At 40.2% G+C, this 25,734-nt stretch overlaps 1 protein-coding gene across 7 annotated transcripts in view; it reads right to left on the bottom strand.

Moving 5' to 3' along the window:
• SHROOM4 (shroom family member 4) overlaps positions 1-25,734 on the bottom strand; it is a 237,390-nt gene that overhangs the window by 18,077 nt on the left and 193,579 nt on the right. For 6 of the 7 annotated variants that reach the window (XM_043895371.1, XM_043895365.1, XM_043895367.1 and 3 more), the window contains 2 exons: positions 20,194-20,255; positions 8,157-8,216 (listed from right to left, as the gene is read on the bottom strand). In XM_043895371.1, the coding sequence (XP_043751306.1) occupies positions 8,157-8,216; positions 20,194-20,255 (122 nt within the window). The remainder of the gene's footprint in view (positions 1-8,156; positions 8,217-20,193; positions 20,256-25,734) is intronic. The other variant, XM_043895366.1, reaches the window with a different exon arrangement.

Below are 25,734 nucleotides of genomic sequence, written 5' to 3'. Positions count from 1 at the left end.
TATTATTTATTATTGTTAGTCCCTTACTCTGCCTAATTCCCCATTGGAGAAGGAAATGGCTACCCACTCCAGTATTCTTGCCTGGAGAATTCCATGGACGGAGGAGCCTGGCAGGCTATAGTGGGAGTCTCAAAGAGTTGGACACAACTGAGTGACTAACACACACCACCCAATTAAACTTTTTATCATAGGTACATATGTATAGGAAAAACACATAGTATATATAGGGCTCAGCACTATCCGTGTTTTCAGGCATCCACTGAGGGTGTTGGAATGTATCCCCCACAGATAAGGGGGGACTACTGTATAATAAAATGTATACTTTGCAACAGAAATGGGAGCTAAGTAAGGCATTAAGCATAATATAAAGCAATTGTAATTAAAACAGTGTTTTACTGATTAATAAAATGGAATTGAAAGTCCAGAGACATATTTAATATCAAACTATAAAAATGTATAATTCACCTTCCATAACAAGAAGATAGATTTATTAATATATTTTTAAGACAATAGCAGAGGAGCAGTGCTATTTGAAGCTGCACCATATATTATATATCAAAATAAATTCCAGATTCAAGAGTTAATGGTGTGTGTATGTAATTTTAATATGTGTTATATATGTATATATTATATACTTATAAGAAAAAACTATCAGAAAACTTAAAAGCTGTCAATTGTGAGGTGAAATAAGAAATTCTCATCTTGTAATAGAAAAGTATATCCAAGAAGAAGAAGTCCAGGTTTACTTAAATATGTATAAAAAGTCAAACTTCGATATAATAAAGAATGACCAAAGCAAAGGACATCTCTTTAGTCTCAGAGTTTGAAGAGTTAAACTCTCTAAGCCAGAAGATCTGGTTTCCTGCTTTAGCCCGTGAGCAATCAGCATCATGCTAAGTACTGCCTCGTGACAGGAAATTCCAGCAGTTGAATTAAACCATCAGACAGAATACCCATTCAGTAGTCATGTTGGAGCCTGAAAATATTTCCTTAAAAATAATAATACACATAATGGTGGCCAAAATGAAATAGAATGGAAAGCAAAATCTCCTTCACTCCCCTCATTTCCAGTCCCCATCATGGCTAGCTCATCCCTCATGTGGATCAGAAATTCATAGTCACACATTCCCCATTCTCTTCTCATTTGGACCTTAGCCCACCTCTAGCTTCTTAAGATTATAAAAATTCCTTGTGTACAAACTGTTCCACCTGGCATTTCCCCTGGTCAGGAAGCAAACAAACAAGACGGTGAGTGGGAAGTAATAAGATGATAAATGCTATCAGGCAGACAGGCCTTTCCTGACTGCCTAATCTAAAATAGAGACAACTTATCCTTAATTATCCTTTTTCTGTTTTGTTTTTCTCAGAGCATACATTCCCACAAGGGCAGAGATCTTGTGTGTGTCATTCATCTGATACCTAGTGCCTGGCACATAGTAGGCATTCAATAAATATTTAATAAATTAGGTAATTTAAAATATTCCAAGGGCCATGATACTCATATAATTTTAAAAAATGTTGAATTAAAGGCAAAAAATAATAAACAAGACAAAGAAGGGCACTATAATATTAATGATTAAAAAAGACAAGATCTAATTATCCTGAATCTTTATGTACCAAATAATATAGCATCAAAATTCATAAAGCAAATATATAGAAAATGTATATGTAGAAAAAAGCAGAAACAAAATAGGAGACTGTTTCAGCTGATGACAGATATGATAGTCAAAAGATAATGAAAAAAATCTAAATTTCTTCATATACCAAATACAGACTCTACTTTCTTTTCAAGGGCCCATTAAAAATTTTTTTATTGACTACATGTTAAACCGAAAAGTAGAAGTAGAAGAGCTACTACTGTAGCTCAGGCAGTAAAGAATTCGCCTGCAGTGCAGGAGACCCAGGTTCTATCCCTGAGGAGGAAAGATCCCCTAGAGAAGGAAATGGCAACCCACTCCAGTATTCTTGCCTGGAGAATCCCATAGAGAGAGAAGCCTGGCGGGCTACAGTCCATGGGGTCACAAAGAGTCAGACACAACTGAGCAACTAATACACACAGACTTGTATCTAGTCACAATACAATAACATTAAAAATTAATGAAAAACAAATATTCCTAGCACATAGAAAATGAAAGGGAGAAAATATCCTCAACTCTAGTCAAAAAGGAGACAATCTAAAATTGTAGACTACCTAGAAAATAACAATAATGAAAATATCAGAAGTGAGAGGATATGGATGATTAAAGCAATGGTTAAAAAATGATAGTCTTAAATACTTACATTAATACATAAAAACAAAATAAATGAATTATGCTTTCAACAAAAGAAGGTTAAGAGCCACAAAAATAGAACTAAGCAAATAAAACTAGTGGCAGAAATTAATACACTAGAAAACAAATGTTAAAACTAATAATTAAAGCCAACAACTTTCTTTATTTTTTTAAAGCCAACAACTTTCTTTAAAAGAAAAGACCATAAAACAGATTATCCACTTGCTAATTTAATTAAAAACCCTAAATGCACAAAATTAGAAATGGACAAATAACCACAGCTACAGACTAAATGAAAAGAGTAACAGAACACTTTGATCTACTTTATGAGAACAAATTTGAAAAGAGAATAGTTTTCTAGGAAAACAAAAATTACCAAAACTGACTGCAGAAAAATGAAAATATCTAAACCACCAGTTACCATAGGAAAAAAAATTGATAAATTTGACCAAAAAAATAGCATACTCCCATGTGAGTGAAGTGAAAGTCGCTCAGTCGTGTCCGACTCTTTGCGACCCCATGGACTGTACAGTCTATGGAATTCTCTAGGCCAGAATACTGGAGTGGGTAGCCTTTCCCTTCTCTAGGGGATCTTCCCACCCCAGGAATCCAACCCAGGTCTCCCACACTGCAGGCGGATTCTTTACCAGCTGAGCCACAAGGGAAGCCCTATACTCCAATGGTCTTGTGTTAATTCTGAAAGAAAGTAAAAGTGTTAGTCACTCAGTCGTGCCCAGCTCTTTGCAACCCCATGGACTGTAGCCCACCAGGCTCCTCTGTCCATGGAATTCTTCAGGCAACAATATAATACTGGAGTGGGTAGTCATTCCCTTCCCCAGGGGATCTTCTTGACCCAGGGATTGAACCCAGGTCTCCTGCATTGCAAGCAGATTCTTTACTGCCTGAGCCACCAGTGTTAATTCCACCAACCTTAAGCATCAGACAACCCATATGCTATTTACCCTTTCTAGATTTTGGAATCTAGAGAATAAAGGGAGATGAAAAGAATGCTGTATAATGTCAACACCAAAAACCAGCGACTAGAACATACATAAAGGAAAACCAGAGATTATTTTCATCAAAGAATACTAATCAAAACTCACCATTTTGCATGTAATAACAGAAATATTAGAACATTAGTAGATATAAGGAATTTATTAATAAACTACCAACACATATTAAAGGTTCAAAAAACCCTTTCTGAGAAGGGTGCATGATCCAAAAAGTTGGAAACCACTGGTCTGGGGCAGTTGCTCCTAAGCAAAGTAGCTCTTAATTGGAATTACCTGAAGATGTTGTTTAACATGCAAATTCCATGGCTCCACCTCTAAAAATTGAGATTTAATACCTCAGGAATCTATAAACAACTGCCCCAAGGGATTCTAATATCACTAGTTCAGGGGTCATACTATAGAAACAAAGATCCAGGGTGAAAAAGACGAGAATGTTGTGGTTTGGGGGAAGAGGTTTGGGGATAGAGTTATTTGTTCCAATTAGGTTGGCTTCCCATCTATATAGTATGTGCCCCAACCCTCAGTACACACATTCCTACCTTCTGTCCTTGCCTCTCCCACTTTTCCCCACCTTCATCTCCAATCTAGATCTTATGAGATGCAGGTGGTGAAAGCAACATCTCCAAAGGCTTTGGAGTTGGGTCAATGACCTGCAGCTGTGGTGAGAATAACCCCGCTCTGTGATAGTCATTAAATTTACCCCTCTTTCCTTCCCAGGGCACAGGGAAGGCAACAAAGCAGAGCGGAAAGAACACAGTGTTTAGAAAGACTTGAGTCTGACTTCTAGTAAAATTTAAAAATCTGTCTCCAGAACCCCAAAATTTTGTGACCTTGAGCAAAGTTTATTTATCTCAGTTTTAGTAAAATATCTATCTTACAAAGCTGCTGTGAGGATTAACCATATAAAAAGGACCTAGCAATGATACTAGGTACATGCAAAGGTGATTCATAAATGACAGAACTACGCTATTTTTGCCTGGAGAATTCCATGAACAGAGGAGCCTGGCGGGGAACAGTCTATAGGATCACAAAGAGTCACATACAACTGAGCGAATAACACTAGGATACTTACTGTTAGAGCAAAGTCACTTACTCAGGGTCCCTGCATATGGTTATACAAATTGTGCAATGTACAACCTTCACTGCTGTATGCTTCAGCCCTACTCCTTGTTCTCATCAAGAGAGTTGAACTGCACCATCCTCTGGTTAATGTTCAGCCCTATTCAATAGCCAAGAAACTAAGAGACTTTGGGTCTTAGCTCAGATACATGGTTGCTGAGACAGGAGGCCCTAGATTACCAAGGATTTTAACCATAGGTTCATTTACTCACTCTTCTCAACTACTTAAAAAGGAGAGAGAATAAAAGCCAAGTTTAGGCTTAAAAGCAGTGTGAAGATCAACAAGACTAGATATTGTAAGTTGTTTTTTGTTTAGGTATTAATCAGTTATGTCAGCCTTACAGAATTTACCTCTAAGTAGCCAACTACAGAACCAGTTGGGAGGAAAGAGCACACTCTTGTAGGGACATTCAGTGACCCAATCCACGGCACTGTAACACTATCCGTGGCACGGGGCTCCAGCAAGGCAACCTGGACATTGCTATTCTCTGCATAAATTCTAATTTGAAAAGCACATCCCTCCCACCAACATGGCCTGTGTAAGGGCAGCCTAAACCTTTCAGAGTCACTTACATGAGGGGAGCAGAAATAGGCAAGACTCCAGAAAAGGGGAAGGACTGCCCTCAAAGAGATCAGCTGGGCCAATGTGTATATACATCATTCCAAGCTGTCATTCAGTATTACACTGTGCAAGATGACCAGATCTAAGGGGAGCAAAACCCATAGTCCTTGCTTTCCAGGCACTAACAACTGAAGTAGACTGGTGAAGGCACGTATGCTAAGTCACATCGGTCCTGCCTGACTATTTGCAACCCCATGAACCATAGCCTGCCAGGCTCCTCTGTCCATAGGATGCTCCAGGCAAGAATACTGCAGTGGCTTGCCATTCCCTTCTCCAGGGGATCTTCCTGACCCAGGGATAGAACATGGGTTTGATCATGATCTGAGTCTCTTATATCTCCTGCATTGGCAAGTGAGTGCCACCTGGGAAGTCCTAGACTGGTGAATGGGAGGCTTCCACTGAAGTGTGTCAGGCTCAAGCCAAGAACAGTGTTCTCTAGAGGCCCTATATGCATAGAAACCTACAGTTTTCTTTGAGACCAAGTAAGGATTCTTCCCTAGAGTGGAGGAAAAGGAACTTCATTAAGGAAAAAGAACTGTGGTTTCTTACTTACTACTTACTATGTGTCAGGCACTGTTGTAGGCACTTCTGTGTATGTATTTCTATTACTTTTCACACAAGCTCACTGAAGTAACTATACCATTACTGCCAGTTTGAAAATGAGGATCCTGAAGCTTAGAAAGGGTAATTAATTTTACCAGCTCCCTAGTAGTAGTAGTGTCTAGACTGGAACTTGCCTTATTTGGCTCCAAGGGACAATCACATTGAAGCAAGGACTCCTGGAGTGAGGCAAAAGGTAGTTGCACTACATTCATCACAAGGTGTTCTCAAAGACTTTGGCTCCTTGCTGAAGACAGGGGAGGAAGCATGAAAGCTAAGTCTGAGAAAGGGCTTTGCTGACACCAGCCAAGGAGACTACATCTCAAAAACAAAAGCAAATCATGTGCCAAGTCCTGGGCTGTTATTCTCTTTTCCTCTTGGCACAGGTAGACTGTGCTGCTGATAAATAGATTTTCCCCTTTTGTTACAATCTTTTTGGGGGAGGGGTTCATAGTAATTGAAAATGAAAACCAGTATTTGCAGAGGCTGAAAAATCTCCTCCTGCCTCCTTTGGCCTTTTGAAGCTTCCTTGTTTGGAATTTTTATTTTTAACCTCACCACAATAGCTTGGCATTCCAGGATCTCAGCAGCAAGATGGCACAGTTCCAGCCCCATCTCCCCTTCCCCCTTTCTCAGCAGCCAAAAGATACGACTGCTCCAAGAGAAACAGCCACTCCCAGCTTATTGCTGAAGGAAATATTTGCAAGATCCAGGAAGTGAGACACAAGGAGGCTACACAGGGAGGGAGAAGGGCCCAAAACGCTTATTGTTGCCACCCTTCTCCGCCTTTGGGGCCACAGAACTTCAAGTAAGGAACAATTAGTCTGGCGACAGCAAATGCAAGTGGCAGGATTTGCCCTGAGCCTTAGACAGCCCCCAGGAATCTGGTGCAAACTGTCCTTCGAAGAGATCTGAGAAGTCCTTGCTTTATTGTGGCTATCTTGGGTGAAGCTTAGATCCCTCTCTCCAATAACCCCAGCTTGGAGTTTTCAAGAAGGTTTTCCCATTATTCCTCTGAATTCTATGTAGTGTCACAAACATGGTGCTAAAGGAGAGTAGTGATTGCTCTTGTTTACTCAAAGTCCATCATGTGTCAGGCACAGGGCTGGACAGTTAACAGACTCGATCTCATTTCATCCTTGAGACAATCTTGTGGCTTGAGCATTCTCTTGCCCATGTTAGAAATGACCTCAGGGAGGTTAAACAACGTAAGCAGCCAGGAGAAGTTACGACCAAGGTCCATCTGACTCCAATGCCCACGGTTTATACCAGCACAACATGCTGACTCTTCAGCATTCTCATAACCTTCTCAAGAGATTTAATAAAAGACATTTTAAGTGCATATAATGTATTGTCGAGAGGCCAAGAGGGTTTGATATCCACCAGCACAATTTAACAGAGGATTAGGCTGCCTGAGGTTCTTGAGGCTGTATTCTCTAATAGCCAGTGGTTCTGACACTTAAACATGCATCAGAATCACCTGGAAGGCTTATTAAAACACAGGTGGCTCAGTCCTATCCCCAGAATTTGATTTGGTAAATCCGGGGCAGGGTGGAGAAATTTTATTTTTAACAATTTCCAGAATGATGATGGTACTGCTGCTCCCAAATCATACTTTGAGATACACTGCTTTAACCAGTCATTATCTACCAGGTTTCCAACTTACTAACGTATCTTAAGAGGTATAAACCCATTTTAAAAAACTCTTAAAACGAAAAGGAATTCTAATTGACTATATACATACCACCCATGTGACAAGTGGGATGAAGATTTGCAAAATAAAATGAGTATACTGGAGGTCCACAAAGCTCTGGGAATCTTGATGCTATTTAAGGAAATTCAGTGCCCCACCACTGTTAAACAATGGATGTGCCAGAGGGAGAGAGCAATTTTTGTATATTTGAATCCTCATGTATACCAGGTATTGCTGCTGCTGCTGCTAAGTCACTTCAGTCATGTCTGACTCTGTGCGACCCCATAGACGGCAGCCCACCAGGCTCCCCCGTCCCTGGGATTCTCCAGGCAAGAACACTGGAGTGGGTTGCCATTTCCTTCTCCAATGCATGAAAGGGAAAAGGGAAAGTGAAGTCACTCAGTTGTGTCCGACTCTTAGCGACCCCATGGACTGCAGCCTACCAGACTCCTCTGTCCACAGGATTTTCCAGGCAAGAGGACTGGAGTGGGTTGCCAGTGTCTGCTCTGATACCAGGTATTAAGGTACTGAATTTCAAAGACAGGGGAATAGACTTAATACCAAAGTTACAAAGAACATAATTTTATCTCAAATAGTTTAAAAGGCAATCTGGGTGCTGAATTATGAACGGCAATTATTATTATAGAGTAGTTCTTCAGCATGCATGTATATACCATTTGAGGTTTTAACCTTTTAAGAGTAACCCTAAAGATCCATGAAGTGTAGTAACTTATCATTATGCAAAGGGTATGAATTTGACTTGCAAGATATTATAATACTGGTTTGCAGGGCACGTCACCAAGCAAAGGAGGGAGGCTAGTCAACCACTTGGCACTCACATGTCAATGTGGCTTGATGGGTCTCTATTTGCTGTCAAGGTACACAGGTGCACAGTAACCCTGGGAGAGAGAAAAAAAGTGCTTTTCTGTAATGCAAACTACTTGTCAACTAGCGCTGATGATGGAAGTGAAGAGCAATGTAAAGGTCTTGAGAAAGTAATGGTTCTAAGTCAGATAATAAAATGTTCATTAGTGGGAATGGAGGGAGAGGTTCTATGTTGTAGTGATGGTGACAAATTTGAAGATTCACAGAGATCTGGTGATGTACCCCCTCAGAAAAGTCAAGACAGATAAGCAGAAATGCTAGTTGATGGAGAATTCTAGCAAAACAAATTCTAGCTAACAGAGAGATCAAGCATGGCTGCTAAGTAACAGTCTGTCATTGGTACAGGGATTTTTCCAAAGCCCTTGATCTTTAACTTTGCAGGCCTACATCAAACCAATGTGGGCTGCCTCTTCTTCAGATTTTCTTTTTGTTATCAATTCCAGCAAGTTGACATGTACCCAAAGAACACATGCATTCAGCTCCAGCTGTTTACATTTTACCAGATGCCTTTCTGAATCTTCTTTGTACATGGCTACTATCAGATTCAACATGTGGTTTAGAATTTAGCCTTTTTTGTTGTTAATATTATTACAAATAGTCAAATCTGTGCAAGACCCAATATTTGTACACCCATCATAGTTAATGGCTATATTCTATACCAACATGATGATATATTAAATTGGTAAATCTTTTCCATGATTATAAATAGCACTACTACAAATATCTTTAAATAGCTTACTTTTCTCTTTTTAGATTATTTCCTTGGGGGGCATGCTGGATCAAGGAGTACGAACAGTTTTGTAACTCTTGTCACATATTTCTAGATTGTCTTTTAAGAAAACTGAACTAATTTATACTGCTCCATGAAACACATACTGTTTCCTCAAGTCTTGTCAAGATAGGGTTTTATAATTTCTATTTATAATTTCAATCAACTGTTGATAATTTAATATGCTGATTGTGACACCTTGAAGTTGTTTTTATTTGTACTTGTTTAATTGGTAGAGACGTTGTACTTTTCCATGCAATGATTTTACTGTCTTTATTTCCTCATGTGTAAATTGACTATTTTCTTTGTCCTTTATGAAGCTGAATCTGAAAGCTGACCTTCTATAATCTGTATCCATTCTTTATATTTTTCAGACAGTCAACTGTTATCTGTGATGCTGACCCCAGACATTTTTCTCATTCTCTTATTTAGCTTTTTATTACATTTTGTTGTACAAAAGTTTCTTTTCCCAACTTTTATATAAAAATCATCCATCTTGTCTCTGATGATATCCTCCGTTTAATAGGCACAAATTTATCTTCCACCCATTGCTGGAATGAATATGCTATTCCACTGGTCTGCTTTCTGAAATTTATACTATAGAGTATTTTATGTACTGTGGCTGTAAGTTCATTATTCTCCATATTGATACCTATAGCTCCCAACATTTATTGAAGAAAGATGATTGCTTTCCGTGGTTCACAGTTGCCTCCAGTGTGCTCTGTAGTCTTAGAATCTGTTTCTAGAATCTCTCTTTTTTATTTAATTTCACTGTTTGACATTTTTTCAACCCACTATCATATGGTTTTAATAACTGTCACTTTATGGCTAACTTTAAAATCTGATAGGGTAAGTCTACCACCATTACCTCTTTAAATAAATGTATTCTTTGGTCTTCCTGCCCACTTTTTCTTTCAGATAAATTTCACTATGAATTTGACAAGTTCTATAAAGCATCCCACAGTGACTCTAATCGGTAGTGTATTAAATCTATATATTAACTTAGGGAGTATTGTAATCATTACTGTATTAGTCTTCTCAAATTGAAGCAGAGAATAGCTATGCATTTATTCATGTCTTTATTTCTCCCATTAGAGTTTCTTAATTTTCCTTGAATAAGTTTTGTGTGGCCAGGATTAAATTAATACCCAAGTATTTAAATTCACTTTGTCATGCTCTTTGACAAATCCTTTCTTGCCTCTGAAGGTTGCATTCTTCTTAGCTGGTAAAGCCTTCCTGAAAAGTATATTCTACCTAATGAAATAAGATTCAATTCTCAATTACCCATTTCCTTTCACTCAATTGGCAAACAGGAAATGTGTACTGGATGGTCCGCACTCTGCTTATGATGTGGTATGATAAAAAGAAGGAAGAGAGCCCTAGGCCTAGAACTGAAAAACCTGGGTAGCACTCCAATTCTGTCATGTACTTGCTGTATAATTCCGGAAGTAATGGGCTCTGAAGTCAGATGCTTGTTTGACATTAGGCAAGTGACTTTAATCTTTCTGTGAATAAGTTTCACCGTTAAAACTGTGTCACTAAAGGGTAACTATCTTATAGGGTCATGATTAGTAATAAATAAAATAATTCACATGAAAATGCTTATAGCAGTGTCTGATATACAATAAACACTTAGTAAATGTTAGATATTATACCTTTTGTTGTTGTCATTAATAATAGTATAGCAATACCTTTCCTGAGTCTTAGCTTCTTTATCAGTCAAATGGGGAAAATAAGGCTTAACTGCACAGAGTTGCTGTGAGGATTAACTGCGGCTATATATGTGTAAATACACCCTACACATTTTAAAGGTCTGTGCAAAGTGGAAAAATGGAAAAGACCACAGGAGGCAATTGTAAGTACAGAAAACCAAGAGAGATGATCCATAAAATAACTTCTTTGAGCTATTAAATATTTCACATTTATGTACATTTTTCTCCCAGCAGAGCTACTCACCAATTTTTCCCCTCCTGCTAATATTAAAATGCATTTGCATTCTCTGCACACAAACTAAATAACAGTGGAGGGAGACAATCAAGAGCATAACTACCTGGAATTAAATTTTGTTGCAGGCTTCCAGGCAGAGTAGCTCAAGAATATACAGTTTATTTCCCCAACTATACTCATCATTCTAGTTGTGATAGAAGTGACATAAGAAAAGTTAAAAATGTGTGTGTAACTGGGGAAACCAGATCTGAAAGAGACACGTGCACCCCAATGTTCATCTCAGCACTGTTTATAATAGCCAGGACATGGAAGCAACCTAGATGCCCATCAGCAGATGAATGGATAAGGAAGCTGTGGTACATATACACCATGGAATATTACTCAGCCATTAAAAAGAATTCATTTGAATCAGTTCTAATGAGATGGATGAAACTGGAGCCTATTATACAGAGTGAAGTAAGCCAGAAACATAAAGACCAATACAGTATACTATTGCATATATATGGAATTTAGAAAGATGGTAATGATAACCCTATATGCAAAACAGAAAAAGAGACACAGATGTACAGAACAGACTTTTGGACTCTGTGGGAGAAGGCGAGGGTGGGATGTTTCGAGAGAACAGCATTGAAACATGTATATTATCTAGGGTGAAACAGATCACCAGCCCAGGCTGGATGCATGAGGCAAGTGTTTGGGCCTGGTGCACTGGGAAGATCCAGAGGAATCGGGTGGAGAGGGAGGTGGGAGGGGGGATCGGGATGGGGAATACATGTAAATCCATGGCTGATTCATGTCAATGTATGACAAAAACCACTACAATATTGTAAAGTAATTAGCCTCTAAATAATAAAAATAAATGTAAAAAAAATGTGTGTGTAGTCTGGGGAAGGTAAGTGGAAGCTCCATCAGAATTTCTCTTTAAATGTCATCTTTGCCCTTGACCTTTCCTAGGCCTTCTCATCTTCCTTGAGATCATAAACTATGATCTGCCACCTCCATATTCAGCATCAATATGACCTTCCCATTGACCTCCCCTTTCTGTTTTTAAACTTAAACCAGTTTCCCAAATCCTGATCAAAACTTCACTTCAACCAGAAGTTCTCATATTTAGCTTATATCAGAATTGCCTGGAGGGCTTGCAAAACACACATCTCTGGGCCATGTTGCCCCAGTTTCTGATTCGGTTGATCTGGGTAGGGGCCAATAATTTTCATTTCTACTTCAGTTCTTAGGTGATACTGAGGGTGTTGGTCCTAGGACTACATTTTTTAGTTAATTAATTTATTAATTTTTGGCTGCACTGGGTCTTTGTTGCTGCCTGAGGGCTTTCTCTACTTATGGTGAGAGAGGGCTACTCTCTAGTTGCATTGGGCAGGATTCTCATTGCAGTGGCTTCTCTTGTTGCAGGGCACAGGCTTTAGGGAATATGGGCTCAGTAGCTGTGACACATGGGCTTAGTTGCTCTGTGGCATGTGGGATCCTCCAGGATCAGGGATAGAACCCGTGTCCCATGTGTTGGCAGGCAGATTCTTAACCACTAGACCACCAGGGAAGCCCTAGGACTACATTTTGAGAACCACTAACTTAAACCTTTCTTTCCTCTCTAACTACCACCCCATTTCTTTCCTTCCTTTTCTTAGCCAACTTCTTTTTAGACAGTTTTAAATGTATAAATGTCTTTTCAGTTCAGTTCAGTCGCTCAGTTATGTCTAACTCTTTGTGACCCCATGGACTGCAGCACGCCAGGCTTTCCTGTCCATCACCAACTCCCGGAGCTTGCTCAAACTCATGTTTATTGAGTTGGTGATGCCATCCAGCCATCTCATCCTCTGTTGTCCACTTCTCCTCCTACCTTCAATCCTTCCCAGCATCAGGGTCTTTTCTAATGAGTCAGCTCTTCGCATCAGGTTGCCAAAGTATTCGAGATTCAACTTCAGCATCAGTCCTTCCAATGAATATTCAGGATTGATTTCCTTTGGGATTGACTGATTTGATCTCCTTGTAGTCCAAGGGACTCTCAAGAGTCTTCTCCAACACCACTGTTCAAAAGCATCAATTCTTCGGTAATCAATTTTCTTTATGGTCCAACTCTCACATCTATACATGACTAATGGAAAAACCATAGCTTTGACTAGATGGAACTTTGTTGGCAAAGTAATGTCTCTGCTTTTTAATATGCTCTCTAGGTTGGTCATAACTTTCCTTCCAAGGAGCAAGCGTATTTTAATTTCATGGCTGCAGTCACCATCTGCAGTGATTTTGGAGCACAAGAAAATAAAGTCTGTCACTGTTTCCATTGTTTGCCCATCTATTTACCATGAAGTGATGGGACCAGATGCCATGATCTTAGTTTTCTGAATGTTGAGTTTTAAGCCAGCTTTTTCACTCTCCTCTTCCCTTCATCAAGAGGCTCTTTAGTTCCTCTTCGCTTTCTGCCATAAGGGCGGTGTCATCTGCCTATCTGAAGTTATTGATATTTCTCACATAAAGATATGTGTTTTCGAGCACTCTTATTTTAAACTATTTTCCAAATCACACAGTAACATATAATCATTGCATTAAAATTAATGAAAAGAAACTGAAACCCTCCTATTTTGTTGTTGGAAGTATAAAATGGTACAGCTACTTTGGAAAACAGTTAGGCAGTTCCTTAAAAAGTTAACAGAGTTATCATATGGCCCAGAAATTCTACTCCTAAATATATACTCAAGAGAATATAAAACAGATGTCCACACAGAAATTTGTATTTGGCAGCATTATTCACAATAGCTAAAAAGTGGAAACAATCCAATGTCCATTAATGGATGAATGGATAAATAAAATGTGGTATGTCCATACAATGAAATATTTGGAAAAAATAGAGTATGAAATACTGTTACATGCTACACTAAAGATGAACTTCTAATGCATGCTAGGTGAAAGAAGCCAGACACAAAAGCCCATATATTATTTGATTCCAGTTATATGAAGTATACAGGATAGGCAAATTAATAGAGACTGAAAGTAGATTAGTGGTTGCTTGATGCTGAGGTTGGGAATAGTGACTAGAAATGAGAGCAATCACTCTCTATTTCTAACCTCAGACTCAAGTAACCACTAATCTACTTTGTATCTCTATGAACTTGCCTATCCTGTCATTTCATATAAATGGAATCATTAGTGGTTTCTTGAGGCTGAGGTTGGGAATAGAGAGTCATTAGAAATGAGCAAGGGGTTTTCCTGGTGGCTGAGATAGTAAGGAATCCGCCTGCAATGCAGGAGACCTGGGTTCGATCCCTGGGTCAGGAAGATCCTCTGGAGAAGGGAATGGCTACGTACTCTAGTATTGTTGCCTGGAGAATTCCATGGACAGAGGAGCCTGGTGGGCTACAGTCCATGGAGTCGCAAAGAGTCAGACACAACTGAGTGACTAACACTTCACTTTCACTTCAGAAATGAGCAAAAGGGATCTTTTTAGGGAGATGGGCATGTTCTAAAATTGGATTGTGGTGATGGTTACATAGTGTTAGATCCCTGGGTCAGTAACATCTGCTGGAGAAGGGAATGGCTACACCCTTTAGTATTCTTGCTTGGAAAATTCCATGGACAGAGGAGCCATGGGGTTGCAAGAGTTGGACACAACTGAGCGACTCACACTTTCATTTTCAAATTAACCAAAATTCACTGAATTGTACACTTAAAATGGGTGAATTTAGGATGTGCAAAGCTGTGTGCATTTCTTCTCTATGCATTCCCTTTACAGACCATCATGCCTTCTATTTTCTATGCCCACCATTTTACTAAGTTTGCTTTCTTAAAGCTCACTTGTGAGTTCAAACTGTCAAAGCCAATAGCAGTCCTCTCCTTATCTTCTGTGATGGTGCCCTGGCATACTTCTCTTTCTTATGACTCCAGATGCCTGCTCCTTCAATCTCCTTTGCTGGCTGTTCTTCTCCATCCTACTCTCGTTGGCTAGGTGATCAACAAGGCTGCTCAAAAGCATCTCTCTGTCTTCCTCTCTAACTTTAAATTCAACATATCCCAACTCAAACTTGTCATCTCTACCAAATCAGGTCCCCTTCTCACCTGCCCCCAATATGTCAGTAATCTTTTCCAAGTCACTGGGGCTCAGAATTATATTTTGGCTTAACTCCTTTCTTCCCAAATTCCAATCACTGAGTTCTTTCTACTTTTTTTCTCAAAAGTTGTCATGTATTTGTGAGCAAATAATCTGAACCAACAATTCACATGGGAAGCAATGCAAATATTAAATACATGAAAAATTTGCAAAACAGAATAATCAAAGTAAGCAAATTAAAATTAAAATAGGTACCATTTAAACCTACTTCATTAGAAAATTTTCCATGATGGCAAATTTTAGGGGAAACTGGTATTCTCATATACTGCTAATAGCAGAATAAAACACCTCCAGGGAAAGCAGTTTGGGAAATAAATCAAGAACAATAAGAATGTTCATTTTCTTTTAACTAGTAATCACAACTCTATATAATTGTTTTTAATGAGATAATTCAAAATTAGAAAAAGGTTATAGCTGCTCAAAATTTTTCAGCAGCATTACTTTATAATAGCAAGAAATTGGGAAAAAACCTAATTATCCACCAATTTGGGAATGATTAAGCAAATTAGAGCACATTAAGCTGGTAAAATATTATGCAGCCATTAAAATTTATAACTACTGAGGAAGCCTTAATGGCAACAGGAAAAATTGTTTACCAAGTAATGCCTAGTGGAAAAAGAGAAGCTGCTGCTGCTAAGTCACTTCAGTCATGTCCGACTCTGTGCGACCCCCTAGACGGCAGCCCACCAGGCTCCCCCGTCCCTGAGATTCTCCAGGCAAGAACACTGGAATGGGTTGCCATTTCCTTCTCCAATGCATGAAAGTGAAAAGTGAAAGTGAAGTTGCTCAGTCGTGTCCGACTCTTAGTGACCCCGTGGACCGAAGCCTACCAGGCTCCTCCATCCATGGGATTTTCCAGGCAAGAGTACTGGAGTGGGGTGCCATTGCCTTCTCCGAAAAGAGAAGCAGGACACATAAAATTATATCTACACAGTTATTATAATCATGAGACCCCTGCCAAACCTCTATACATATAGATAAAGACTGGCAGGGAAATGAAAACAATCAGCGTGTTAGGGTGGTTAAGAATTAGGATACTTTTTATTCTGTTTTTAATTTCCTGTAATATTGCTTTCACAATAAACATTTCCTCCCCCCCCCCCAATATCACACATATTTATCTGTCCCTTCTCCATTTCTATTGTACCCTACCTTCCCAATTCAGGGCCACACTCTTTCACGTCTAGATCACTGCCCCAACCTGGTCTCCTTCCAACCTATCTAGGCTGCAAATGCTGCCAAATTATCTAAAGTGCCATATTTACTATGTCACTTACCTGACCAATAATCTTCAATTGCCTCCATATTTGCCATCCCATCTAGTTTTCAAGGCCTAACTATCTGGGTGCAATACTTCACTCTTGACCCTTTTTCTCTACTGTTACTGTTGCTGCTGCTGCTCCTCTTCCTCCTCCTCTTTACAACTGACATTTACTGAAGGTTTATGGTGCCATATTTTGTCCTAAATGCTTTACATATGTTAACTCAATTAATCCACACAACAGTCACAGAAGGTAAGTACTCTCAGCCCATTTCAGAAATAAGGAAACCAATGGGATGGAGTGAAAGGTGGGGGGGCATGGAGAGAAAGCCACGTGCGAAGTTCACAGAGCTAGAGAACAGAAAGCCTGGATTTGAACCCATGCAGACTGACTTCAAAGGGCTTCCCAGGTGGCTTCCCAGGTAAAGAATCTGTCTGCCAGTGCAGGAGACATAAGGGACACAGGTTCAATCCCTGGGTCAGGAAGATCCCCTGGAGAAGGAAATGGCAACCCACTCCAGTATTCTTGCCTGGGAAGTCCCATGGACAGATGAGCCTGTTGGGTTACAGTCCAGGGGGTCCCAAAGAGTCAGTTACAAGGAAACTTCAGTCAGACTGAAGCAACATAGCACACAGACTAACTTCAAGGCTAGAACACTTAACAACCAGCAGGGTTTATTCCTGCAATACAGCCTGCTTAGTGTCCTCTCTGGGCCTTTCCTTGTTTAGACTCCAGCCTTCAGTTTTCTTAACCCTCAATGAACTTAAATAGGGCACAATGATACTTAACATGTATTGGCCCGTTATCATGTGTCAGGCTTTTCTTGTTTGTTTAAACCACTTTTCATCTTATAGCTACTGGCTTGAGTTGAAGATCTGGCATGTCTTCAGTAGCTGTGAGACCTTGAATAAGTTACTTAGCTCTGCTGAACCTCAGATTCTTTATCTGAGTCAATGGTTCTCAAAATGTGATCCCAGAACCAGCTGCATCAGCATCACCTGGAGAGCTTGTTAGAAATGCACATTTTGAGTCATGCTCCATACCTACTGAATCACACTCCCTGGGGGTGGGGTGGGAACTACCATCTATCCCAGTTTTTTAACAAGCCCTCCAGGTGTTTCTAATGCACACTCAAGTTTGAGAACCAATGCCCTAAAACAATGCCTATCTGACAGTTTTGGGGAATATAAAACAGAGTATGTATAACTTAGCTGGTGGCACCTAGGTTGTTTTGCAAATGGTAATTTATCATTACTGCTACTTAACTTTGTATAGATTAGTCTTCCTTGCTCAAGCTAGGGATGGGCAGGCATTATGCTTCCTGATGCTTTTCTCTAATATTTCCCTGCTTGCTTCAAAACAGACATTACACACACCAGGTTTTAAATAAAATCATCTTATTTGACTGGCTGATTAGTAACAGAGCCATTTTGGAGAAGCACCATGGCATAGTATAGTGTCTCTGAAGTTAGACTACCTGGTCTGAAGCTCCAATACTTTGGCCACCTGATGCGAAGAGCCAACACATTGGAAAACACCCTCAAGCTGGGAAAGATTGAAGGCAGGAGGAGAATGGGGGTGACAGAGAATGAGATGGTTGGATGGCATCACCAACTCAATGGACATGAATTTGAGCAAACTCTGGACAAGAGTGAAAGACGGGAAAGCCTGGTATACTGTAGTCCATGGGGTCACAAAGAGTCAGACATGACTTAGCGACTGAAAAACAACAACCGAGGTCTAACTGTGGGACATTAGGTAAATGAATTTATCTGTGTGTGCTTCAGTTTCTTCTGTCAACTGGCTCTCCAATTAATAGTATATACCCCTTAAGGTTATGGTGATATTTAGTATTCCCAAAGTGCTTTTATTGCTGCCTAGAATCGAGCACTGTGCTCAAGAAATGTTAAGTTAGCATTATGATTTTTTGTTATTTCACCCATTCAATGGTGGAAGAGGCTCTGTTTCTTCATTTGGTGAGCAAATGACAAAAATATCTCAAGCAGCTTCTCTGTGTCAGGCACTGTGCTAGGCATGGAGGCATCCATGACCAAGGTGTGGTCTCCTTTCTCGACAGTCTCAGTCTAATATGGGAAACTCAGCAGATCCACCAGAAAATGGTGAAAGTTCTCCAAGAACATGGTACAGGTCAAACTATGATGGGGAATCAAGACCAGCCATAGAATCCCATAGTATTCCCACGCAGGCCTTAGATTCCTGAGAAATTATGATGAGGGGTCCATTTGAAGGGTTTCCTCTGGGATCCTGATTGAAGCAGTTATAATGGAAAAAGCATGAACTTTGGGACCAGACCAACCTGGGTCTGAATCCTGGCTCCATCACTTAACTAGCTGTGTGACCTCAGCTAAGTTATATAACCTCTTTAGACCTCATCTAAAATAGGTGGTACAATTAACTGTTGTGGAAAATTAGATTATGGGTATAAGGAGATCCAACCCAATGAATGACACTTAGTAGATGATCAATAAATGTTGGCTTCCTCTCTTTCCATTGCCAACTGGAAAACTGATAGGTTTCCCAGACTTTGGAGGCAGAAGAAAACCAAAATTATTTCTGCCTGACTACCAAATCACAGGGGATAATGTGGAGCCCTGGAAAGAACCCTGTGATTTTCAGAGATCAGGAGACCCAGATTCTAGTCCTCTCCCTAGGTGCCCCCACAGAGGCACAGCTAAAAGCCATCTTCAATGCCTGTCCTTCATTCGTGGAGTTTGAGTAAAAGAATCAGTATAATTTTGGCTTCCCCAGTGGCTCAGCAGGTAAAGAATACACCTGCAATGCAGGAGATACCGGAGATGTGGGTTCGATCCTTGCGTTGGGAAGATTCCTTGGAGAAGGAAATGGCAACCCACTCCAGTATTCTTGCCTGGAGAATCCCATGGACAGAGGAGCCTGGTGGGATACAGTCCATGGGGTCACAAAGAGTCAGATGTGACTGAGCACCCTTACTAGACTGTGAGCTCTTTGAGGAAAGGGGTTGTGTTGAATACCTAATACTGTCCTGGAGAAGAACTGGCTGAAAAGTATATCACTGGATAGAAGAGAAATGTCACAGAAGAGGGGTTCCATCCAGGCTGATGGAGAGGACCCTGGAGGAGGTAATTGTCTCCTTGTCGTGATCACTATGATAGGTGGGCTCATCTCTTTGGAGCATGAGTGCCAGGTGCCATGTTCCCCACATTACAGGAGCAGAGTCTCTACTCTGGGCATTATTAAGGACTCTGCCTTTTATTAAATTATTGAATTAGTATAAATTATTAAAGGCATTATTAAGGGCTCTGCCCAAGCAACTCTTTCCCCTCCAGCCCAAGCTACATATACCATTTGTAAAAATGTCTCTACCTTCTTCAGGAATTCTAACCTATTGTTAGCAGGCTCTGCCTTGGATTTTTAATGAGCAGACCTGAAGCTCTCGATGAGTCCTATAAAAAGAAAGGTGGCAGAACACAAGAAACACTCTGAAGGAAAGGCACAGAAGTAGCTGGACAGCCTTGCCTCCTCTCTGGCCCCTGCAATCATCCAGTGGCCACTGGGAAGGTAAGCATAGTTTATGCCTGCCCATCTATGTTTCAGCATGGTCTAGTCCCCATGTCCTTGTGCCTGGGCACTTGCCTCAGGCCTCCGAGCTGATAAGCATAATGTCCTGCAACACTCCTGACTATGATGTATTTATTCCAAAATGTGCTACCAGTCAGTTAGGTCTATAGCCCAGCTGCCTGGGGGGCAGGCTGGATTCCATCTATACGTAAACCCCTTGGTATTGACACCAGACCAGGTTACTCAAAGGAAACAGAGCAAATAGAAAACCTTATCAATTTCCACAGAAACCTCAGAGGTACTAACTTACCCAACTCCCTGAGTGGTCAACTTACCTCCCTGACTGGCTGGTCTTCCTGTTTCCTGTTATTGGTTTCCATTTGTCCCCAGGAAATTCCTGCAAAGCAAAATTCTGATAAGTTAGGGAGCTCTGAGCAGCCAGGTAATCTAGATAGCTTCAAAACTGTGAATTGGTCAGGAGCCTGTCCAAGGCCAGGTGCCACCCCTGCCCCCCCTCCCCGCCCCAGCCAAGCTGATTCCTTTTACTCTCCTATGTAAGGTAGAGAACTATGTGCCTAGAGGGCTGCCTTTCTGTCAGGAGGCCTTCTGCACTGCTGGGGCCACGCAGAGTCTAAGATAGCATTCAGGGACCTCAGCAGTGTGGTCTAGAAACTCTGAGTTACCCTTTTTCTCTATTCCCCTCCCAAACCATGTTAAAAAAAAAAAAAAAAAACAGTTTAGCATGTTTGCTGTTTGTTCTGGCCCTTGCAAAGATCTTTTTATTTGCTCTGCCCAATGGACCTGCTCATTCCTCTAGTCTCTTCCACCACAGAAAGCATCTTCTCGGACGTTGCGGCCCTTGAGATGACTTTGAGAACTAAAGCTTCTGCTGCCGCAACCCTGTCCTGGGGGAGGCAGCTAAAGAACATGCACGCCAGCCCACCCCGATACTGTAGGGGTCCTTCCTCTTCCTCCAAGATCTGCTGACAGGGGCTGAGGTGGGCTCATTTCTGGGGAACATGGGTGCTGGGTGCCACATTCCCCATATTACAGGAGCAGACTTTTCACCCTGGGCATTTTATCCATAAGAGCTTTGCCCAAGCATTGTTTCCCTACAGCCCAAGCTGAATATTCCATTTGTAGAAATGTCCCTGCCTTCTATCCTAGCTCGAAGCCTAATGAAAATTTGCCTTTGACATTCTCTCTGATTTCAGCATTCCATACCTTCTACCTAGAGACTCAGAACTTGGTCCGTTGGGAATGCAATTTTTCCTAAACTGATCTTCCAAAGTCTCTCTCCCCAATGCTATTATTGGTCCTGTTCAAAGTTTTATTACCTTTGCCTCAGTAAAAAAATAAATTTTACTACCTTTTGTAGGTAAGATGTGGTTGTCAGTCATTCTGGTTAAGATATTTGTTGTTTGAGAGCAGCTATGTCACCTCCCAGGACCTCAAACTTCCTATCTGGCAAATAAGGACTGTGCTATCTAGCCTTGCTGGGTTCCCAGGAGTGAGGATAAAATGGGATGTGTGCAGAGAATGCCTAGTACAGCACTTGGCACGTAGGAGGCTAGGGATCTTAGTGACCATAGAATAGATGAGGTTTCACAGCTTTCACACAACCAGAGAAGTCTCTCTGCCTGTACCTGTCAAGTTAGAGCAGCAAAACCACTTGTTCAACTTCAGATTGTTCCTGACGCCCTTGTGAGATGTCCCTGCTTTCAAAGACAGTATTACTCATTCGGCCACAGTGGGAGCCAGGATTTCCTGTCCATTCCCTGTCTAGCCCTATGGGGAGTGCTCAGTAAATAGCAGTGTCCAAAGCAAACAAAGTCCTGTCCCAACTCTCAATCTCCCCAAGTCCCCAGTATCACCTTACATTATTTTCCCTGCCGAGCCACTTAGGTTGCTGTAAATTGTATGCACTCTTTGAATCAAAGAGGCAGTTATCTCCACAACTTGTTGCGGATGAGGATTGATTACGGTAGGAACTTGGTGCCTGAGTGAAGTTATACTGCTAGAAGACATCCTGCCAGACTGGAGAGGGCATGGGCTTTGCAATCAGCTTATGGAGAGGCAGCATAGCACAACTTGGAGCCTGGCCTCGGAGGCTACACTACATGGATTCAAATCCCACACTGTGTGTGACCTCAGGCAGACTACCCAGCAGTTTATCTTAGCTCATTTTCTCAAGCTATTTAATAGTGATCACAATAATAATAGTATCTATTTCTTGATGGCTTTGACAACCATGTGAGTTGATACATGTAAAGCACCTAGAACAGCACCTGGTACACAGTAGACACTCAAATGTTGGTAATCATTATGTTGTTCAAATCCTGGCTTTACCACTTGTAGGATGTGTGACCTCAGCTTTCTTAGCTGGAAAACAGGGTCCTATTATAACATATCTCATATAATTGCTAAATTAAATAATTTTATATATATGCAGAACTAACTGGCATGAAGCATGAAAGATTTAGATGTGTGCTGATTTCAGTTTTCTTAATGGCACCAAATAGGAGCCAGTTAGCTTCCCAACCACTTCCAGGGGGCATAACAAGCAGGATCTCAACCCTACTTCAGATAACCACCATCACAACTCCCTAGCCAGCTGAGCTGGGGAATCCTAACCCATGCTAAAAGTTTTTCCCATGTCTGAGGGGAAGGTGAGTTGAGCTGGCAGGGGTAGAAATGGGCATGAAGTGCCTCCTGGATGGCTGTCCACATGTCTAAAAGCCTAGCGTCTAAGCAGACCTACTTAGCTAATCTAACAGACATTAGGAGGCCAATATGTCCTTCCCTCAGAATATAAAAGAAGAGGCATGCATGGGCACAGACATACCTGTATTGCTGCTTCCAGCTACTACAATGTGCAAATTTCACTGCTTTCCTTCATGGAGTTACTGGCTGACAATTCTGCAACCATCTTCTGCTTATCCCACCCCCAACATTAACACTTTTTCTCCACTGTCTACTTGCAGATCCTTCTTTTGGCAAAAGTTTCTCAAGGTAAGCCCAAATCTCCCTTTATTCTAAAAGATAATAATTCACCCTTAAAAGATAATTACTATCTGGCAGTCACTGTTCTAAGTGCCTTGTATATGTTACATCATTTAATCCTCTCAACCAATGTATGAAATAGGTACTGTTATTATTCCCATTTTTTAGATGGGAATGCTTAAGAATTCAAACCCAGGTAGTCTGGTTCTACCATCATGCCCTTAAACCACTATTTTATATTTCCTCTCCTTCCCCCCCCTACATTTTATTATGAATATTTTCCAACATATAGAAAAGTTGAACAAGTTTACAATGAATATCTATATATCCACCATTGAATAGATTCTATAATTAGTATTTTACTATATTTACCCTATCACATATCTATTTGTTCCTTTATCCATCCACAAATTCATCTTAAATTCTTTATGCATTTCAAAGTACTTTACCCCATACATTTGAAAACTTAAATGAAATCAACAAATTCCTTGAAAGGCAAACTACCAAAGCTCATTCAAGAAGAAACAGATAGCCCAAATAACTCTGTATCTATTAAATAAATTGACTTTGTCATTAAAAATCTTTCCACAAAGAAAACTCTAGGCACACACGGCTTCAATGATGAATTCTAAGAAATACGTAAGAAAAAAAAAAAAAAGCCAATTCTATACAAACTTTTCTTGAAAATAGGAGAGAAGAAAACGTTTCCCAACTCATTTGGTAAGGTCAGTATCTAGATATGTAAACCAGAAATGGACATCATGAGAAAACTACAGACTAAAATCCCTGAAACATCAATACATAAACAAACAAACAAAAAAACCCTTAACAAACTATTAGCAAACCAAATCTGGTAACATATAAAAAGGCTAACATGTCATAACCAAGTGGGATTTATTCTGGCAATGCTAGGCTAGTCCTTGTTTCAAAAATCAATCAATGTAGGACTTCCCTGGCGGGGCAGTGGTTAAGAATCTGCCTTCCAATGCAGAAGACAGGAGTTCAATTCCTGGTCAGGGCACTAGGATATCACATGCCTTGGGGCAACTAAGCCCATGTGCCACAGCTACTGAGCCCACACCACAACTAGAGAGAAGCCAAAGCACCACAAGGAAGAGCCCAAGTGCCACAACAGATGATCTTGAATGCTGCAACTAAGACCCAATGCAGCCAAATAAATAATAAATATTTTAAAAATCAATCACTGTAATTCACTATATCAACTGATTAAAAGAGAAAAACTATATGATCACTCCATAGATACAGAAAAAGTATTTGAAAAAACGAATCCAACATCCACTCTTGATAAAAGCTATCACAATAAACTAGGAATAAAAGGGAATGTTTTCAACCTGTTATAAGGCACCTACCAAAAAATCTACAGCTAACATCAAACTTAATAATAAAAAATTGGGAACAAAGCAACAGTATCTGCTCTCACCACTTCTACTAAACACTGTATTGAAGGTCTTAGGGAGTGCAATAGGACCCCTTCTCCTAGAAAAGCCATACACTGTGGAAATGAAGACAAAATTATTTATATTTGCAGATTACATGATTGTCTCTGTAGAAAATCTTTTAAAATCTACCAAGAAAAGTGAGTTTGGCAAGGTTGCAGGATACAAGGCCAATATACAAAATTAAATAGCATTTCTATATGGTAATAAAGAATTTTAATTTGATCTTAAGAAAACAATATTATTTACAATGGCATTAAAACATGCAATCTTAAGAGATAAATGGAACAAATATGTGCAACATCTGTATGCTGAAAACTAGAAAATAAGCTGCATAGATCAATGCACTTCAAAAACTCAAGCATACATATCCCTTAAATAAAGTTCGATATTTGTTTACAATATTTTAGGCAAAATTTACTTTCAGTGAAATGCACAAACATTAAGTATACATCTGCTGAGTTTTGTAAAATGCATACACCTGTGTAACTCTCTTTTCAAGATATAGATCATCACCCAACAAAGTTTCCTCATGCTCTTTCCCAGTTAATCTCTGTGATACCTCCCACAGGCAACCACTGTTCTGAAATTTTTTTCCTATAGATTAGCTGTTTTAGAACTTTATATAAAGGAATAGTAGAGTACGTACTCTTTTATGTAAGGCTTCTTTTACCCCTAAGTGTCTTTCTTTTTCCTTTTTTATTTGGCTGTGCCATAGGCAGCATACAAGATCTTAGTACCCCGGCCAGGGATCAAACCTGTGTCCTCTGCAGTGGAAGCGCAAAGTTCAAACCACAGAACCACCAGGGAATTCCCTTGTTTCAACAAAGAATATGTACTGAGCAATTACATATGCTAAGTCATTCAGAAGTGTCAGTCTCTGCATCAACAGTTCAACACAGGAATTAACTTCTAGTTTGAATGCACCAGCCAAAAGGTGGCACTAGGAAAGCTATGGGGAGGGAGTCTGGCAGTGAGCTAGCAGTGGCATGGGAAGTCCTCCTAGAAATACCATGGGGGATGGTGGTGGCTTGTATTAGGGATGTAGATCATAACTAGGGTATAGTTACAGCCAATTTAGACCTGGGTCTCTTCTCCAGTCTGACAGACAGACTGGAGCAAAGGGAAAAGACTTGTCCTTCAGAAGAGCAAAAAAGTCAGACCTCTGGAAGTAAACCCTAGGAGACATTTGCAAATTTTGCAGCTCCAAATAGTTTTAAAGCAGGAAATGAAAGGCAATACAGTAAGTCCCCTACATACGGACATTCAAGTTTCAAAGATGCAAATACTGTGTTTGCATGTCCAACCATGTAAGTTAGTTCACGTGTCTGGTGTACACTGTCATGTGCATGCATAAGCGGTTGTCCTTTTCTGTACTTTACCGTACAGTACTGTATAGAGTACAGTAGTACAGTA

This window comes from Cervus elaphus, chromosome X (genome assembly GCF_910594005.1).
Source record: "Cervus elaphus chromosome X, mCerEla1.1, whole genome shotgun sequence".
In the NCBI taxonomy this organism is placed as follows: domain Eukaryota; kingdom Metazoa; phylum Chordata; class Mammalia; order Artiodactyla; family Cervidae; genus Cervus; species Cervus elaphus.
This window is presented reverse-complemented; position numbering and strand designations above follow the sequence as displayed.